This window comes from Lissotriton vulgaris, chromosome 5 (assembly GCF_964263255.1).
Source record: "Lissotriton vulgaris chromosome 5, aLisVul1.2, whole genome shotgun sequence".
Classification (NCBI taxonomy): Eukaryota; Metazoa; Chordata; class Amphibia; order Caudata; family Salamandridae; genus Lissotriton; species Lissotriton vulgaris.
In genome coordinates, this window is record NC_141693.1 from 1,676,220,000 (window position 1) to 1,676,240,674 (window position 20,675).

At 48.4% G+C, this 20,675-nt stretch overlaps 1 protein-coding gene across 1 annotated transcript in view; it reads right to left on the reverse strand.

Moving 5' to 3' along the window:
- The window catches only part of CCDC47 (coiled-coil domain containing 47), a 240,077-nt gene that overhangs the window by 63,735 nt on the left and 155,667 nt on the right, over positions 1-20,675 (reverse strand). The window contains exon 10 of the mRNA XM_086923806.1: positions 20,098-20,156. Coding sequence (XP_086779932.1) covers positions 20,098-20,156 — 59 coding nt within the window. The remainder of the gene's footprint in view (positions 1-20,097; positions 20,157-20,675) is intronic.

Consider the following 20,675-nt stretch of genomic DNA (forward strand, 5'->3'; position numbering starts at 1 on the left):
TCGAGCAATGAAAAAAAACTTAAGGGCCTGCCGGATGAAGTACAAGACATGAGACGCTCCCTCACTAACCTGGAAGCCAAGGTGAAGATTTTGGAGCTGCGAGCTGAGGACAGTGAAGGAAGATCAAGGCGGAATAATATCGGTGTCATTGGGATGCCGGAAAAAAACGGAGGGGTCCAACATGGTCAAGTATCTGCAAGACTGGCTGTGATCTGAGGTTGCCCCGGAAGGCCTCTCCCCCTTCTTTGCCGGCTAGGCCACCAAAACCAGGGGCCCCTCCCCGACCAGTGGTGGCTAGGCTGTTACACTTCCGTGATAGAGACCATATCCTACAGTGTGCCCGACAACAACGTTCGCTCCGCATAGACAATGTTACAGTCATGATCTTTCCAGACTTTACACAGGAGGGGCAACAGAACATTGCCTCGTTTTCTGCTGTCAAGGCCAAACTTCGCAAAGTGAACTTATCCTATGCGATGCTGTTTCCCGCTCGGCTCAGAGTGGCAGATCTAGTGGGAGTGCGCTTCTTCAATTCCTCACAAGAAACCTGGGATTGATTGGGAACCCCACAGCAGAGCCCTAATGGTCCTGGTCTAGCCTCTGGAGCTCCTTCACCCAGGAAACTCAGTCTTGAGCGCCGGAGAGCGCTGCAGGCCGTGGGGTCACACAGTCGGGCCGATCATGGCTTGTCTCCGGAAGGAAGGGAACGTGACTCAGCCGATCAGAACCCTCATCAGGCCACAGCGACACCGACAGCTTGAGAGTCCACATGCCGGTGGGGACACCCCAAATGGCAGATGGCCGTATGTATGGATAGTGGCATGCTTTTTACCGTGCGGATCCTTCCGAGACCTGATGTCCCTGCAACGCAAGTGCAGACTCCAAGACCTGATGGCCTCCCTTTTTCCGGAACCTTAGGTAATATCCAGCTGAAAGGGGGCATACTGACTGGAACACTCAACGGGGAGGCGGCTTCACTGGGTGCATAGCGGGTTTTTTTTTTAGCGGAGGCCGTTCCACCTTGGTCATTTGACGATGCTTGGAGTTACCACAGTGTTGGCTACCTGTCCTGGGGAGGGGGGGTTGGGTTGTTCCACTAGTTGGGTTGGTTTATGGGGCTCTAGGAGTGTCACCACCGGGGGGTGGGGGGTATTTCCTAAGGACTACTTGAGCAGAGAGCGGCAATGGGACCCCCATTAGGATTGGCAAGTCTCTTGTGGAATGTGAGGGGTATGCACTCTATGGTTGGGCGCCACATGATGCACTCCTACCTGATTCGCAGAGGCATCCAGATAGCCCTCCTACAAGAAACTAATCTCCTGGCACATCACTGGTGATCGACCTGGAGGGCAGATTTGTAGTGGTAACAGGGAACCTAGACGGGAGGGACCTTACCCTGGGTAGCATATACGCACCTAATATGGACCAGCCACCCTTCTTCTCCCTACTATCATGAAGGATAGCGAATATACTCACAGGCTCGCTGCTACTAGGGGAGACTTCAACTGCACCACTGATGTTTCTCTAGACCGCTCCCACCCATCTCTTCCTAACGCACCTGCACATAAGGTCGCAGCATCACGTCGTTACTGGCAACAGAAATGGGGCTCGATTGATACTTGGAGGGCGGGACACCCAATGGACCGGGATTATTCCTTCTTTTCTGCTCTTTATGGCGCACATGTTCGATTAGATGCTATTTTATGTTCATCTGATGTTCATGGGGGGGGGGGATTAGTAGTAGTGAATACCTCACCAGGAGACTTTCGGACCACAATACTATTCTTGCACGGTTGAAATGGGCGCGCACATGCCCCACAACCCCCACATGGCTATTGCCACAGCCATCGGGGAATACTTCCAAGCCAACAAGGGCACCGCTACATCGACAACTGTGAAATGGGATGCTTGCAAAGTAGTACCCAGAGGGCGGTGCATATCCGAATTAGTGGGGGTCCGGAAGGTTCTCCTCTGGGATATTCAGCGGGACAACGAACGCCTGCATACTCGGGAGAGGGACAGACCTGGGAACCTTGACAAACACCGGGAGATGCTGGAAGCGAGAGAGACAGTTGCAGCGAAGGTGGAGCGCCTGCGGTGCTTCGACTATAAGACTTATATAACAAGGGCACACTCAGAAAGAGATAAGTCAGGAGCCATTTTGGCTTGGCTGGCGAATCCAGCTAGGCAAGAGTCAACCATACCGGAACTCAGGGATCAGGGATCAGGGGGGTATTGCTAAGTACAATCAAAAGAGAATCAACAATCTATTTTTTGGCTATTATACTGAACTACACCGAAACAGATTGGCCCCATCCGGCGCGGAGATGCACGAGCTCATGAGGGAAGTGGACTTGCCGACGCTTGGAGACGCGACAACTCTACTGGGCCGCGAAATAGAGATTCGGGAAGTGCGCGCCGCCATCAAAAGTATGGCCCGTAAAAAAACTCCGGGCATTGATGGTCCCCCGGTGGAATTTTACCTTACCTACATTGACCTCCTGGCTCCCCAACTCACTCGCTTATACAATGATGCCAAGATGCTTGGTAAATTACTGGCCTCCACTAGAGAGGAGATCATAATCCCTCTCCTAAAACCGGGCAAGTAGGCATGGGATAGAACTGCGTATCACCCCTTGTCTATGCTCAACCTCGATTATAAAATACTAGGTAAGACCCTAGCCTCCCAACTGCTCCCCCACATGCCCACCCTCATCCATGCTGACCAGTCCAGTTTCATTCCTCGCAGGAACACCGCTCTAAATGTCCGAAGACTTTTGCACATTTTAGGAGGCGGACTCCTACAACGTTGACACTGCTGCGATATTTGCAACAGACATGGAAAAAGCCTTTGAAAGTTTGGAATTGGCGTTTCTGTTCCATGAGTAATGAGCATAATGGGACTTGGTCCCGAGTTTGTGAAGTGGACAGCTCTTTTGTACTGTACATGGATTCCACCGCTAGAGTTCGGATGGGAGGAGCATGCCAGGTGGGACGGGGGACACGTCAGGGGTGTCCCCTCTCCCAGCTGTTCGCACTGGCCGTGGAACCCCCGGTGGCGCGTGCTAGAATGGGGCGAGCATACCAGGGACTTGATGCTCACGGACAGATGAATCATATAGAACTTTAAGCAGATCTCCTCCTCCTCCTTGCTGACTCAGGGGAGGCCTTTTTGGGGGCCAAGAAGCTGCTTCACGATCTCAGTAGAGTGGCAGGGTTAAAAGTGAATTGGTCAAAATCATACCTCTTCCTGGTGCGAGGAAATAGGCTAGGTCCAAGGTGCACAGAGGGAGTGAATTGGGAAGACAGATGCTTGCCCTACCTGGGCACCATTATTTACCACGACCCAGTGGATATTCTTGAAGGCAACATTGGGAAGGTCATCAGAGGGACTAGGGCCAAGTTTGAATTGCGGGGCTCCCTCCCCCATCTCTCGCCGGACGTGTGGCACTCCTTAAAATGGTGACCCTCCCGCGACTCCTGCATCTCTTTGGGACCCTCCCGATCAGGGTTCCGACTCCCTACTTCAAACAACTCTGTACAATGATTACCGCTTTCCTCTGGGGCAAGGGCAGGCACAGGGTAGCCCTTAGTATACTTAAGCGCCCCAGGCAGAGGGGTGTTTGGTGGTTCCAGACTATGAAACCTTTTATTTAGCGGCTCAATTCCAGTGGCTCACACAATGGGTCACACGGGCCACTACAGGAGGGTAGGAGCCGGGAATGGTTTTTGGGTCTCTGATGGTTAGTCCCGTATTGTACTGCGACTTCCGATTGGACCTCAACCCCTCACCCTAGAATTTGCCACAGTGCCGAAATGCTGGAACAGGTACCTGAGGAGGGCCTCGATCAATGCCCCTATGCCCCAGAGATACCAATGCAGATGTGTAGGGCCTTGCCACATGGGGGTACCTGGCAAAAATTGGAGTATTAGGCACAGCATGGGGGACCTTTATGAGAGGGGAGCTCTTCTCCCGTTTGCTGAGCTGCGGGCCCGTTATGACTTGCCTGGAGGCGACTACTTACAGTACACTGCCCTCTCGACAGCCATCAGGAAACATTGGGGAACGGGTATGACGAACTGCCCACTTCCAAGGGCTCCCAATACATGGTAGTGGTAGAGGCAGCAGGTACAATAAAAGCAGTGACATGCCTCAACAAATGCATGAAACTAATCCTTCAACCCCCCCTGCCCCAATCTGCTCTAAAGCTTAAATGGGAAACTGAGCTAGGGACTGCCATCCCCGACAAGGCATGATGGGATGAGCTGGTGGAGAGAGCCTGGAAGAGCACAAGGTATGAGAGTTTCCAGTTAATACAATTCTACATTCTACACAGAGCATACCTTACCCCAGGGAAGCTACATGCATATTTTCCGACCTACCCTGCCACTTGCCAGAGATGCGCGGCCGGTAATGCAGATTTTTAACATATGCTGTGGGAATGCCCGCTCCTAGATAAATATTGGGAGGAAGTGACCGACAGGGTTTTGGACCCATCCATGGCTCACTGCATCCTACACTGGTTTCATCATACTGCAAAAAATAAAATCACCAGTAAATTTATAGACCTGGGCTTCCTACTAGCCAAGAGAACCATCACCACACAGTGAAAAGAACAGCTGGCTCCTAGTGCCGTTAAGTAGAAAGCAGACCTACTGAAATGGGCCGAGTGTGAGGGGGTGATTAGATTACAGGTTGCAAACCGTACGGGGAGCGAAAAGGCTTGGAAAGGGCGAGAGCATGGGAACTACTTGTAATGGTGTTCAAAACCCCTGACAGGGAGGAGGATGAATCGCCTGCAAACGACCTGATGGCAGCGGTAGATTAGTGCAGGGTATGATGGGCACCCTCCCAGTCTTAGCTCCTCGGGTTGGGTGGTGGCGCTTGTCCTATGTTTATCATTTTCCTCTTGAATATCCCCTCATTCCAATGAATTGCCCCTTTTGCGCCTTCGGCTCCCTAGATCCTGTGAAGCCAGTACTTAAGTGACACACCTGGGAGGATGAGGAGGGAGGGGAAGGAGTGGGGATTTAAATTTTTTCTAAGACGGGTCCAGGACTTTTGCTCAGGACTTACTCAAGCCTTTGCCCGGACTGTAGGAAGGGGTAGCACATGGGGTGAGGATTGTTTCTCCGATTAAATATAAATGCCAGGGATTTTTGGGGATTGTTAAGAAGTCTGTTCGAAAATTGGTAGGAACTATCTTCTGATGCTATAACTATGCCTTAACTAACTTGCTTGAAACTGGGCAACTGACTATTGTATGGGGCATGTAACTGAAACCCCTTGTTTCTTTCCATATTTCATGACCTCTCTGGATGTACGGAAAACCAATAAAAATGTGTTAAAAAAAACTGAGTTTTTAACTACTACCACTTTCCTAGGGTAAGTGTTGACTGCTAAACTTCAGTACAGCTGGATATTAAAATGCCTAAAGCAAGTAATGTGGTGCAATAGTGTCAGTAGTACTCGGACACAAGTGCTAAACAACATTTACCATTCTGCCTAGTGCCATTATAGGTTTTGTGCTATACAACAAACACATGAAAGTAGTAACTTATTACACCTATACAGAGTATTCTTGCATACTGGTTTTCTTTTTCAGGTCAAAAGGCTAGCTCTTATATCTTTACTTTGCCTACTGGGCCGTAGACAAGCCATCTCCATTCACTCTCTTTGCAGGGCTCTTTGGTCTAACAAATCAGTGTAATGAAATGTGCTTTAATTTCAGTTTGGCCTTTGGTAAAAAAAATATAAACAAATCAACAAAAAAATCAGCCATACACAGGAGAGTTGATGGAAGATAGCGGAGTATCCATTATTTAGAAGTTTTTCACCAAACTCTTTAATTCATGGCTCGTCTGTATTCTACTAGATAAGGTCAATTCTCCCACTCTCCTGGCTATCACCTCCTGGTTCAGCCAAGTGTCCCATATACTCTATTTTTAAAATAAAACAATCATGGGAAAAGCAAACAGGTCTCGTAATTGGGACCTACTGGCTTTGCTAATGTTTTTTAGCTGCACTGCACAGCTCAGGTGATGATCTGACACTGCTGTGTGCCTACAAAAACGGACATGCACTTTTTTTTCATTCTAAGTATCGATCAGAGGTCGATCTGCAACTAAAAACAAAATAAAAGATGCCAATGGTTTACATTGTTTATTCTATTAAGCGATAGGCCGGGGGAAACATGGTTGAGGATAGGAGGAATGTCAAAGAGACATGAAAGAATGTGTTTTGGGAGAATTCTGAGTCAACATTGTATGAGATGCAAAAGCAACAGGGAGGGCAGAAGGGGAAGCCAAAATAGCAGGGGTGGAGTGTGAAGGAGTAAAAGCAACATGGGGCCTGGAGGAGAGTAATGCAGATGAGACAGGTGGGGAAGGGATGCAATGGAGAGAAGCACACAGACAAATGCAAGAAAAAGGGAGTGCAACAGAGCGTAGCATGGAGTGCAGAATGAGAGATGTACATGAGGGAGATGGCTCAAAAGCACACACTCTCTAATGGAGTAGAAATAAAGTAGTATTTGAAAAGTAAGCAGTGGAAGCAGTAATGCCAACCAATCAACAAGATTGTAAAGAGGCAATGCTCCATTGGAGGGACACACAAAACTGTCAAGCTCTGACACGAAAAAGAAGCAGGCAAATGAGTGACAAGGAAAGCCACACAAAGGAAAGCAATGAGTGCTGGGAGTACCGGCAACCATTTCCCCACTTTGGGGCTGGAGACCGGAGGGGGCGGAGCTTCCACACAGTATTTCAGACGGATGCCTGATTTCCTGAGCAGCGGACACGCCGGCGGCGCGCCAAAGGCAAGCCAGTCTGCACCCGGCCGGGACCAGGGGCCACAACCCCTGTTCGTTCTCCAGGAAATGTGATGTCCTATACCCCCATACCCTCTATACATTGAGGAGGGACATCAATGAAAAATGCTTGCACTCTCTGAATGTTGCAGACAGGGTCCCTCACTGCTCCCACTAACTTTTTCTTTCTGCCTGGTAGTAAAGCTCCTATGCCTTCTGGCAACTCATTCCCTTTTAGGATGTTTCTATTGAATTGTAGATCATTCTCCAAACACTCGAAAGAACTTACTATTTTGCTGGAGGACCTAAAGCCCAAAGCCCTTTTTTTGACAGAGACGCGGCTTCACAAAGAATCTGAGCCTATTCTTGCTCAAACCCTCCCACCCCGCTACTCTATATTATGGGTGGATCGTAAGATTTGTAAAGGAGGAGGTATAGCTATTGTTCTTAATAAAAAATTCAGCCCCCTCATTTCTGCAGACCCATTACCGAATTGTGAAAGTCTGGCCTTTTCTATCAATGTTTTTACCTACGAACACTATCTGGTATATTAATCTATCGCCCTCCTGGTGCCCCAGGACAATTTCTCACTGCTCTACCGTTAACTGTCGCTAATTTAGCGTATGCCGATCCAATTTCACGGTGCTCGGGGACCTTAATTCTCACTTAAATGAACCCTCTGATCATATGGCGAATGAGCAGATAGTCCATCTGTAGCTCTCCCAGACAGTACTTGCATCCACTCATATTAACCCCTCCTCTGCTGATGACGGAACCGATCCGTCATCAGCTGCGGTGGCGCTGTGCTGATGACTGAGCGGTTCCGTCATGGCCTGCCCGACGCTCATGCGCGGAGCGAATTCCGCGCCTGCGCTGAGCGTTCTATTGAGCGGGCGGGGCCATGACGGAACAGCTCAGTTATAAGCACAGCGCAACCGACGATGGTGACGGAGCGGTTCAGTCACCAGCATGCGCCCGCCACATTTCCGCCCCGCACCCTTAGCACTGCGGCGGAATAGCCGCCGCAGTGAAGGGGTTAAAGGCCACCTTTTAGATCCTGTGTTTAGCAATTGTAACAAGCTCACCGTAGGAACCCCTGTCCCACTTCCCTGGTCGCATAATTTTTTGATCCCCTTATCTTGGGAAATGTCGGACCCCCTGGCTTCCTCTAGTATAACCTCCACCTTGGATAGAAAATGGTCCAGACTCCCTATCGAACCCAACCCCAACGCAGCCATTGACAAATTTAATTACTGGATCGATAGTTCTCTGCAGGTAGTACTCCCTAAGACACCCACCCTCAAAATATCCAAGCTGAAAATTCCCCCCCCCTGGTTTTCCCCCAATCTAAAAGATCTAAAGCAATCCTGCAGAAGGCTTGCAAGAAGGTGGAGACAGAATTATTCAGACTCTAGTAAGCTAAAATATGGGGAGTCAATCAGAGTCCGAAATTAAAACTGCCCAAGCCTCCTTTTATGAAATGAAACTCAATTCAGCCGCAAACTGCCCCAAAGAAATGTTTTAAAATTGCCGAAACTCTCTTTAAGTTGCCTCAAAAACAATCTGCGCCAGAGGGAGCTCTCATGCCCTGTAATGATTTGGCAGAGTTCTTTTCAGCAAAAAACTCAAACCATCTACTCGTCATTCTCAGTAACTCAGATTCTTCAACCTAGGACCTCTATCCCGGATCCACTCTCTGTAACCCAAACCTCACTTGGGCAATTTCCCTCTCTGGACCCCGCCCTACTGGATTAGATTATGACAAAACTAAAATCTGGGTCTCCCTTAAAACCTGCCCCATCTCAGGCCCTTACATTAGCTGCTGATACCATCTGTCCTGTAATCCTTGATCTTATGAACAACTTCATTGCATCAAGCACAGTACCTGATGCCTGGAAATGTGCAATGGTTAAAAACCTGCTAAAGAAACCTAATCTTGATTAGGCTAATGTGGCCAACTACCGCCCTATCTCTCCTTCCCTGGTTGAGGAAGATCCTAGAAAAGCCAATAAATACTGTGCTGGTAGAGTTCTTGGAAACAAATGAGCTGCTCCATCCCTCCCAGACGGGTTTCAGTCCTCAACGCGGGATCGAGACCGTTCTTCTAGCGATAACGGAGGATGAGAGGAGGATACTGGATCAAGGAGGTACTGCAGCGGTTATCCTCCTCGACCTAAGTGCCACATTTGACACTGCTAATCATAACACGCTGATCCCCATATTCAAGAGTGTGGGAGTGTCCGGCACTGCAATCACACGGCCTCAGCAGGCGTTCCTTTCAAGTCTTTGAAGGTGATGTGGTTTCTAAGAGGTTGCCTCTCAGCTGTGGGGTTCCTCAGGGCTCCTCCCTGATCCCCACTTTGTTTAATGTGTACATGAGACCCCTAGCAGAGATTGTCCATCCATTTGGCATTAAAATCATCACCTATGCAGATGACACTCAACTTGTGGTGGCATTACATCACACCGAGGGGTCATCTAGCACACTGGGCTCTTGCCTAGAGGAGGTGGCCAAGTGGATGCAACTCTCCTGCCTTAAATTCAATGGGGATAAAACAGAGCTGATGCTTCTTGGCAACCCCGCCTCCTTCAACTCCACCCTGCTCTGGCCCAATTGCCTTGGCCCGAAAGATCAGATTAAGAGTCTCAGATTCTGGCACGACTGTTCGCTTAATTTTAACTGTCAGGCAACAAAGCTTTCTGCACATGTTACGGCCTGCTGAGGATGTTTTGCGGGATCCTCCCCCTTCTCCCCTTTCAGGCCAGAAGTATTATGGTCCAGGCCCTCATCCTCTCCCGCCTGGACTATGGGAATGCCCTTTATCTAGGAGCCCCTCATTCCACCATTCATAAGCTCCAGGTCATTCAAAATTGATCAGTCTGCCTGTTACTTCAGATTCCCTGTTGGCAATCTACCAAACCAGCACTTAGGAGCCTTCATTGGCTGCCGATCTGGGAGAGGATTCAGTTTAAGGCCATGTGCCTGGCCTGTAAGGCCTTCTGGAAGAGGAGCCCAGCTGTTATCCAATCTCCAATCACCCCGTACTGTCTGAGCACAAACCTTTGTTCGACATCTTCTTTTCTGGCCTTACCCCCTAGAGTAAGCAGAGCCAGATGCGGCGGGCGCTCCTTTTCTCACAATGCCGCCACCCAATGGAACGCCCTTCCTCTACTTCTCCGTAAGGAGCCCAACTAGCTGGCATTTCGTGAACTCCTAAAAACGCACCTTTTTAAGAACTGTATTTAACTTATCTCCTCTGTCTTTCTGTGTCCAGTCCGCAGCGCTGGGAGGCCTCAGGGTAGCCATCGCTCTTTATAAATGTAATGTAATTTGATTTAAATTTCATTTCACAATGTTTTAACCACTGGATTACTATTCTGTTTCTTTTTTCAAAGCCAAACGCTTATCAAATCTAAAAGAAATTTAAAAAGAATTTAGTAAGTGGATTCATAGTGCAGAAGCGAATAACTGCAGTTTCCTTTTTGAACTACACTTGCTCTGGGTTTTTACTTTGGTCTTATAATTTCTGTAGGAAAGGGCCCCTTTTTGACATGGTCACCCCCACTTTTTGCCTGGTATCTGCAAATTTGATGCAAGTGCACCGGGTTCCTGCTATCCTGGTACACAGTGCCAGATCTCTTTCTCAAACTGTAAAATTGTTCCCTCAATTGGCAATACCTTTAGCACCCCCTGTAAATCCCTAGTACATGGTATCCCTGGTACGTAGGGCAAGGAGGCTAAAGGTGCTTCCTAAGAGCTGCAGCATGTATTGTGCCACCCTAAGGGATACCTCAGCATCAACATGCAATCTGCCATTGCAGGCTATGTGCCATGGTGCAGAGAAAAGTGAAGACGACATGGCTCACCTCCTGCGCACCATGCCTGCAGACACTACATGCAGTATAGGTAAGTCGCCCATACAGCAGGTCTTACAGCCCTAAGGTAGGGTGCACTATGCTATATGTGTGGACATATATGCATGAGCAGATATGACCCTGTGATGTCCAAGTCAATTCTTAGATATTCCAAGCGAACAGGGAAACCATTTTGAGTACAGCTATATGATGGCTTCACTGAAAGTAGAGATGTTTGGTATCAAACATTTCGTATTAATAAACCACTTGGATTCCAGTTATGGTTTTATTAATACATGCACCCAGTGGACACCTTAAAGGTACCCCCTGAAATCCTACCGACTACTTGTATGCTGGCTGACTTGTGTAGACCAGCCTGCCACCACAGATAGGGTTCTGACCCCCTGCAGACGAGAGCTTGTGTGCTCGGAGGGCAAAAACAATGCCTACTCCAGCTGAAGGTGTTGTCACCTCCTCCAAGCATGATGGCTAAGTGATCAGCACATCAAGACAGGAGGCTTCAAAGACCTCTGCCGCCTTTGATATGCGACCCAGAGTTTCCCTAAACAGGGGAAATGCCACACAGTGCCCGGGTCCATTTGGCACCAGGACAGGCGGGAAAATTAGGTAATTAGGAGGCATGTCCCCCTCCAAGGCTATTTCCACACCTAAGGAAGGCTACCTGATGTCGAACAACTTTTAGAATACCACCATCTTCGTTTTCGTAAAATGAAGCTCTCTCAGTCAGAGTTATGCCCCCTTCCAACAGAAGTCATAGGCGGTGTAGACACCCTACAGCTAGGTAGCCCATTGGCTACTACCGGTCACTCCTCCTAATGTCCCTAAATTGAGCATTTAGGTGATACCCCTAACACCAGGACCTCAGATTCTACAGACGAAGAAGAAGAGGACGAGGACGACAAAGAAGAAGAGGATGAGGAAGACAAAGAAGAAGAAGAGGACAAAGAAGAGCAGCGGGAAAAGCGAGAACTGAAGACTGCTGTGGACCTTTGGTGCCAAACCCTGCCTGCCTGTACCTGTCTCGACAATCGTGACCAGGGTCTTGTCCTGCACCTGACCAGCTTCCAAGAACGCCGCAAGACTGCCAGCCCTTTGGAAATGGACAGTAATCTCCCTTGGCGTAGTTCGCAGGCACTGACACGCAAAGTTCGGTTGGCCGAGCTGCCACTCCTCAACAACAACCAGACACATCAGCCTTCCAGGAAGAGGATGCTGCACTCCTGAAGGTCAGATCTGTCCCCCCACCAAGTGAGAGGATACCAGGACCAATAACCGGGGAACCAGATCCCTTGCAGCAAACAGAGCCCATGAGAGTCCAATCCAGATTCCCACTGCACAGAGACTGAGCAGCCGTTGAGGAACGTCAACACCGCAGAGAACCACTTATAGAGTAGCTCAGATGGCCTGATTTTGCACCCTCAACTGACAATGCCAGACAACTGCAAGGCCCTAGAAAGCACAGAGCCCATCTTACCTTTTCACTCTGCACCCTTGCGCCCCAGCCTGGGTACAAACGAACCAACTGTGCCTTCTTGTCCCCAAGACACTTGTGACCCGATCTCCGGTTGGGAGCTCCCAGACTTGACCCCAAGTCCCCTTCTGCAGTCAGTATCTAGGTGGCCTCCCTTCTTTCCACCGGCGTTGCGCGAGCACAGCTACCAACCCGACCAGCCCCTCTGCACCCGGACGCCCCAGGCCAGGTGACGAGTAATTGCTGGTGATACTTTGGACCTTGGCCCCCTAAGACACTAAGGAGACCCCCAGAAACCAAATCGTGAATAACTGTATTCAACATTTAAGTGAACTATTTACTCACCAGTAAAAATGAATATTTAAAAAAGTACTTATTTTATAACGAAGTTTTTGGTATCAAAATTTACATAAAAGAAGTTATTTTTTTTAATTGGTCTCCGATTTATTCTCGTGTGGGACTCATTTATTACTTCTGCGAGTACATCAAATGCATAGAACTACCCGCTGACAAGCCTAAACCGCTCACCCATTTAATTGTAACATTTTTGCCTCGGTAAACCAATAAGGGTTGCCTAGACTTTCTACATGGTGTACCTCATTTTGGTCCACTATGTAAAGAGCCAACTACCAACAAATTCAAGCTCTTTGGATTGAACGGATTAGTTATCAGTCCAGAAAGAAGAGTAGGAGTAATGCACAAAAACAGTCACTAACCATCTTCACAGAGTTTATGAATTTAATATGAGAACAGGTTATTTGTATTTCATCTAGTGTCCATTTAGATGGATCGAGGGATGCACGGACTACTTCTAATAAGTGGGCTGTAGATATGGCCATGGACTTCCTGTCTAAAAAATTGGGCTGCTTTCCAGCTACCTTGCTGCTTAAGCTTTTTTTACTTGTCTTGCTATGCATAGTTGGTCTTCCCAGCAGCTCAGCTTTCTCTCACTTCCTCATTGCTTTCAATGCTTCACCTTGCTTTAGGGCAGGGCTCTTCTCTACCTTATTTCCTTGCCAAGCACTTACTGTGAAGTGGCTTCATCCCCCTTACCATTCAAATGCTAGCTTCGATACCTAAAGCTGATTTGCCTGAGCTCGTAAAAAACATAAGTAATTGAAAATCTGACATCCTTTTCAGTTAAAACAGATTGGGGAGAAGAAGCATGGTAGCAAGCAAGTGTACTAATCTCTCAAATCAGTAACCTTAACATTCCCTTGAATAATCTAAGGATTAGACCAGGTAAACAGAGGCCTTAGACATTCCACAACTTTTTTTTTTTACATCCGTTTACTGATTTTCAAACGGACAGTTTCAGAGCATCACCAGACAACAATTTGCGATACAGGTCAGGAATAGCTTAACAGTACATACAGTCCTTCTGTGACCAGGCAAGGTTCTCATTGATACAACAATTACAGAACATCTGCGTGCATTGTGAGTAATATGGGCATCTAAATACGCAACGGCTTTTCCTAGACATGCTAATATAGTAAAACATAAATAGAAGTATAAACAATATCCATACATCCGGAAGCATCTCTGTAGCCTCCGCTACTGTTGGCAACAGTCAGCGTCCTTACTGTTACGGTAATTTGTTCCCCGGTCTCTCCATTTCCAGGCATCCCGACCCACTGCACCTCCTCTCATACGTCACTCTAGTCTATCACTCTTCCTCTCTCAGGTGAGCTAGCAAGTAGCACTGTAGTGGGGCCCACATATCCCTGGGCCGGGAGGCCACTGGAAGTAGCTCTGCATAGGTGGAGAGCCTCTCCTGGCACATAACCAAATCAGCAATCCAATCCTTAAACTTTGGTGCCCGACCCCTGCCCCACAGGCACGCTATCCTTCTCTTAGCCATGAGTAGTGCCAGCGTGGTGAATTTGCGGTGTTCTAGGCAGATTGGTTTGACATAACCCAGTAGTGCTGTCAGTGGTGTGGCCTTCACAGGTGCACCTATCATTTCGTGCAATGCCTTAAATACTCGATCCCAGTATGCATTTACCTCAGGTGACGGAAGTCCACCCCCTCCCTACGACATCTATCACACCTATCATCCTCTCTCAACTTGAACGTGTACATCTTGGCTGGGGTATAATACAGTCTGTGTAAAAATGTATAATGTGTGAGCCTAAGTCTACTGCTAGCAGATACACGTTCAGTTTGCAGACAGCTCTTCTGCCATTGTTCGTCCGTCAGCACAAGGCCCAACTCCTTATCCCATTTCTTATGCGAAGGCGGAGGGGTGTTCGTCATTTGTGAGTGTACCGAGCTATAGAGCAACGAAACCAACAGTTTGGGCGAGGCCCTCTCCAAAACAAGCTGCAGTGGGGTCAGCACCTGCGGTTCCGCAGGAAAGTCAGGAGTAATATTTCTCATCCCAATTCACAGTCTGAGATAGAGGAAGACATCTAGTGGCGTCTTCCGTGCGGACTGGAACAAGTGGTCAATAATACGGAATTGTCCTTCGTGGTACAGGTCCCCCCAGTTATACACACGAGTCCGCTGTTGGAAATTCCTAAAGACTCCTTCCTGTAATAGAGGCATGGTGGGGTGATATGTAAGGGGCAGTAGGGGCGAATATGCCATGGGCACATTCAGCATATGCTGTATGCGCTGCCAAGCCGTTATCATGCCTGCGAGGGCGTTGGCTGTCCTATCTCTCTTTGCAACTCCCACATACAGTGCACCCTCAATTGGTATGACAGCCAGTGTTCTGCCGCCACTTGTGGCATGTATTTAGGCTGTTTCACCAGAACCAGGCGTAGTGGGCCTGCACACTCCGAGAATAAAGTTAAAAATTTGGTATACCAAAACCGCCTTGCGAATATGGTCTTACCATCACCTCCCATTGCATTCTAGGCTGTTTTCCCCCCCACACCAGCCGCAGCAGCTCCGATCTAAGTGATTTGAAGAAAGACACCCAGACAAAAGGGGATATTCAGAAATAAATACAGAAGTCGGGGGAGTACTACCATTTTAATTAGAGAAGCGCGACCCGCCATGGAGAGGGGCAGTGCCACCCAGCGCGTGACACAATCTGTTATGCTAGTCATGGCTGTGCGATAGTTTAGCCTCATAAGTTCTTCTCTCTATCCCTGGTAACTCTGATCCCCAAGTATTTCACTTCTTCCTCACACCACTCCAGGGGGAAATCTGGCGAGAAGCGCGTCGTGGCTGCAGTCAAGGGAAAAATGCATGATTTTCCCCACTTTATCTAAACTCCAGAGAGACGCCCAAAACCAGTACATTCTCTCAATATCTGATTCAGGTTTTGCTGGGGGTCACGCACATACAGAGTGATGTCGTCTGCATATAATGAGATTAGCACCTGCCGTAGATTACAACGGAGGGCCTTATCATTGTGATGTTGTCTAAGCTTTGCCGCCAGTGGTCTGTCGCTATTGGGAAAAGCAAGGGGGAGAGGGGGCACCTTTGCCATGTCCCGCTCGTGATACTAAAAGTTTGTTACGTGTGCCCATTAATGAGGACCTTTGGCACTGGCATGCAGTATAACAATTCGATCCATGACAAGAACAGCGGGGGGAAGCCCATTCGTCTCATGACTCCGAAGATATAATCCCACTCTATGGAGTTAAATGCCTTAGTGGCATCTAAAAAAACGGCCGCCAGCGGCAGGTCAGCCGAGACATTATTTAAGACGGGAAATAACATCCTCAAGTTGTGGGAAGTGGCCCTACCAGGTACAAAGCCCGATTGGTCGGGGAGTATCAGGCTTTCCATTAAGAGACTCAGGCGCGTTGCAATCAATTTGGCCAAAATGTTTGTAACGCAATTAAGGAGCGACAAGGGCCTATACGAGTCGCATTGGTTTGGTTCTTTACCCGGTTTTAGCAGCGACAATATGAGCGCTTCCCTCATAGAGGCCAGCAGATGACCCACTTCTAGTGCATCTTCATACACTTTCCGAAGTATAGGGGCCATTAGGTCCACGTATGTTTTGTAAAATTCTGCTGGGATGCCATCCGTCCCTGTGGCCTTCCCAGCCTGCAGACACATGATCGCATCCCGTACCTCATCTAGTTCAAAGGGTGCGCGCAAGAAAGTTCTCTGCACGTCGCTGAGCCAGCCCAGCGCTACTTCCCCCAAAAAGCCGTCCAATTCAAGGTTAGTAGTTCTGGTTGTACTATAAAGGTTTTTGTAATGCCTCAAGAACGCGTTAAGTATAGTAGTTGTATCATGGCACACCTCCCCCTCCAGACCCAACACTTCCATTACATAATTGTTGTATCTAGGCCGCCCCACCTTCTGCGCCAGTGCTTTTGCAGGCCTCTCCCCTTCGCCATACTGGCGGGCAATCCAGTATTTACCTCTGAATGGCGTTTCTCTCCTCGCTTCTTCCATATAGTCAGAAGGCTTACTTCTGAAAGCTGCCTGTGAGGCCCCCGCTGGATCTCGTGCAAGTTCCGTCTCTAGTGTCTTAAGATTTGTTTCAAGAGCGCTCAGGGAGTACATGATATCCCTCAGCACGCCGGACCCCTTAGCTATGCAGTATCCTCGGACTGTGACCTTAAAGGCCTCCCAGACAATCTCAACACTATTCACGGAACCTCTATTACGTTCAAAAAAGTCACTTATTTTTTCCCTCAATTCCTCCTGGAACATTGTATCAAGCAGTATAGGGGCATGTAGTCGCCAGGGGCTGTGTGGTGTAGCGAAATCAGCAGAGGAGAGTGCCATCACCACTGGCGCATGGTCCGAGTAAGAGCGTGCCAGGTGCTTCAGAGAGTGTATTGCGGGGGCTGTTCCCCTGGATATTAAAAAGTAATCCAATCAAGCCCATGTTTGCGCCTGCGCTGTAAAATGCGTGCCCTCTCTTGCATGTGGGTGTGTATGACGCCAGGCATCTACAAGCTGATAGGCAGACATAATGGCCCTCAGCCCAGCCTGTGCCTTAGTTTAATGGTGTTGGGCGTGGTGCGATCAGTCCTGTCCAGGACAATAGGTCACATTAAAGTCGCCTCCCCAAATGATATGAGTGGTGTCTACCTCAAAATTCTTAGCCCATAGCGTATCCAAAAAACCCGGCTCATCCGTGTTTGGCCCATAACAACAGACTAGCATTACGGACGTGGTGCCCAACGGTCCCCTTGCTATGCAAAACCTGCCCTCCGTGTCCCACGTACTGCCCTCCAGCCGGAAGAGAACCTGTCTCTTTATTAATATCGCTGTTCCCCCTGCATAAGTGGAGTAAGAAGAGAAGACTCTGTGTTCCGCCCATCTGGCGGCGAAGGTGTGCTGCTTCTGACGCGCAAAGTGAGTCTCCTGCAGCATAGCAATGTGCACATTATGTCTGTCAAGGTAGGATAATATATGCATCCTTTTCCTGGGGTCGCCCATCCCTCTCACATTCCATGTAATATTTAGTGTACCCATAGTCATGTTAGCCATAGTGTCTAAGCATTGTCCGCGTCATACCCTTCATCCATGCAATCCTCACCCAGCCTTGTACCTGCTCACACTTCTGCCAATCGCTGCTTGTTTGATGCTGTTCTCTGTCTTCCTACCCTACCAACTTGCCCCCTAACAAGGAAGCCGTACATTCAAAGTCTCTTATGAACCAACCAACTAACCCCAGTCCCCTACCGCCCACCACCCACTGAAGTAACCCAACTTTGCCTGAATGCAATATCCTCCCCCCTCCCCTTCTCCCAACTGGAGCAAACAACATGTTACCCCCCCTCACCCATTGCGCTTAGATCTTCCATGGGGGAATACCCATTGGGGGACATGTCTAGACAGCTATACATTCTCCCCGCTACCCACAAGCCTCCCTGTGTTATCGTGCTAGTCCTTGTGGTGAGGGGGGCGGAGCCTGGAACTTCAATAATATAAGAGCAAATGAGTCAATTTAGAAAGATCTCACCTTCCTCAAGCCAGGTTAATCACCCGTTCCATCAGACCACCAAACATTACCCTACAATACACAATTGAGTTCACAGACGATAGTCATTCCAAGTCCTCATTGTTACCAACTCGGTTTGGGCGCTGCAAAGCATCTTGCCCTCCTCCTCCCGATTCACACGCTTCACTGACAGGAGAAAGTCTTCAACTTGTTGTGGATTCACAAAGAACCTCTGCTTCCCATGGTGTGTCACCCTGAGTTTCGCTAGATACAGGAGCGCATAATCTATGTTCGCCGCTCGCAACTTTCTCTTGACTTCTATAAACTTGCTGCTCTCCTCCTGCACCATGGGTGTAGAGTCCGGGTATATCGAGAAGGTGTTGCCATCATACGTTAGCGTCTGCTTGTTCCGTGCCGCGCGTAGAGTCACGTCCCGATCTCTATAATGTCCGTCACGGCAAAGCTCTGTGGGTGCCCTGCTCTTCTGAGTCTTGAGTGGCAGCTTCACGGCGCCCCCTTGCGGATCTCACGTGCAGCCCAGCTACGTTCACTGGCCCCGCGCCTCTCTTGGGCACAGCCGTTGCAATTCGCAAATCTTGGGGCCCCTAGCACTTCCTCACCATACACAGCGGGAAGTGTATGGGTGTCCCGCCACTACCACTCCACCTTATGGGGCCCTTCAACAGCCACTTGCCTTCCCCAGGGGCATCGTATTTGGGGTGTGCTCCTTTATGCAAGGCACATTGCCTATGACTGGACCACAGTTGTCTATCTCTGTCCTATTGGCAGCCAGTTCCTATATGTGTGCTAGCTATGGAATTCACTTCCCCTTCAACTCAGGTCCAACTCTAATCTGTCCTCCTTTCGGAATCAGCTGAAGACTTTCCTCTCTAATGCCCCTCATTAATTCCTTAGCGACTTCTTTCTGTTAAGCAAATCATACTTGCCGCTAGCGCTTGGACGCCTCAGGTCAGCAATCGCGCTCTACAAATTTACATTTCATTTCATCCATTTCATGGGGGGCGAAGAGTCTCGACCCCCGGCCTGTCTACGTCACACCGCCACACTCCTCCGTAGCCCCCCAGTGACATCAGCGCTCTCCTCCTCTACGCGGGTCTTCAGGAATCCCAGGTGTATGAGCGCTCGCTTGGGCCCCCTGCATAGTTGATCGCGATCCTCCGGGCGGAGCCCTCCCAGCGATTTCGCCCGCTCCGGTCTCCCACGAGGACCAACACGGCTCCCGCTGCTGTGGCTTTACTATGCTCCGCGCTGCAATAAATTTGCTCAGGATAACTATAGGATAATGGTCCCAGGAAGCAGGAGCCTCACAGCAGCGCGGCCATTCTGCTGGTGCGCTCTATAGCGCCCCCCACATTCCACAACTTAACTTAGAATTGAAGAACTATCTGAAAATCATTAGAGGAGAAGACGAAGTTTTAATCGAAGAAGCGGCTGGGCAAGTTAGCGAGGAATATTCAAAATGAAGGAATTGTAGGTGAATTTCAGTCTCAAGGTTGGTTATTTCAATGGGGTGCACACTGTACTGCTCGCAGATTAAATACATCACTGAATGGATACATTAATAACAGTGCCTTGATTTCTACGCTAATTATCTCTGAAAACGTATACCTTGGAAATGAAAGTTGAAGTTTTAACTATATGATTATATCTTCACAGAAAAAAAATCAAGAAGTTAGTATTTTAAAAAGCCACCCTACTCTTCCTGCAATTTTAGGGATTGCAAGGTCCAGATATAAACAAATAAATATGAGTGACAAAGGATAGGACCCCTGCGATTAAGACAGATTGAACGGTTGATTGAAAGACAAGTGGTTTGCTAAGAATTGACCAATGTGGTAAATGCAGGCTGCACATAAATGTAGAGAGATATAGAGCAGGCTGTGTGCACCTAGCTCTCTTTGCTGTATATCACAAACCAATGATATTAACAGTGCCTACGATAAAAAAAATAAAAGAGGACAAGTAGATTTTTGACCTCCCAGAGGAATCAAATGTTGCTTTCTCAATTTGAGTAAACAAAAGGTTTCAGGTGGGGATAAGTATACTGTCCTTACCATTAAATGTAAAAAGCAGTGTTCTCTTTGTGTCAGGTAACTTCAAAGGCTGACCCTCCCTGTCAAAAAACATAGTAGATTATCCAAATGATCAAACGAAGCACAGCAACTACAGAACATTTTATTTTGGCATGCACAGACACATTCCATGGTTTTCTAAACAGTGGCAATACAGTGTTGGCACCCTTTGAGCTCACAAGACCAATGTGAGTAGCCAGTACTCAGTTTATAGGCAAATGTCAATACAATGCTGCAAGTTGGGTAGGGGCAACGTCAACATAGACTGACAGACTGGAATAAGGATTGAAATCTCACTTTGTGCTCCAAAATCTACCCACTCTCACAGGCTTCTACACAAGAATTATGTTGTAACAAACACAAGTCCTGCTAAAGATTCTCAAGTATAATCAACCCAAACAGGCTATTCGTTTTCCATGCAAAACCCTCAGTTGTGGAATGGGCTACCAGCGGACACTAATTGCACTATTTCACTCACTTCTAAGTTTCAGACAAAATTTGAAGGCCTTATTTGGTCACCCAGTCATTTAGACCAGTGTCAAGAGTCCCACCCTGAAGGG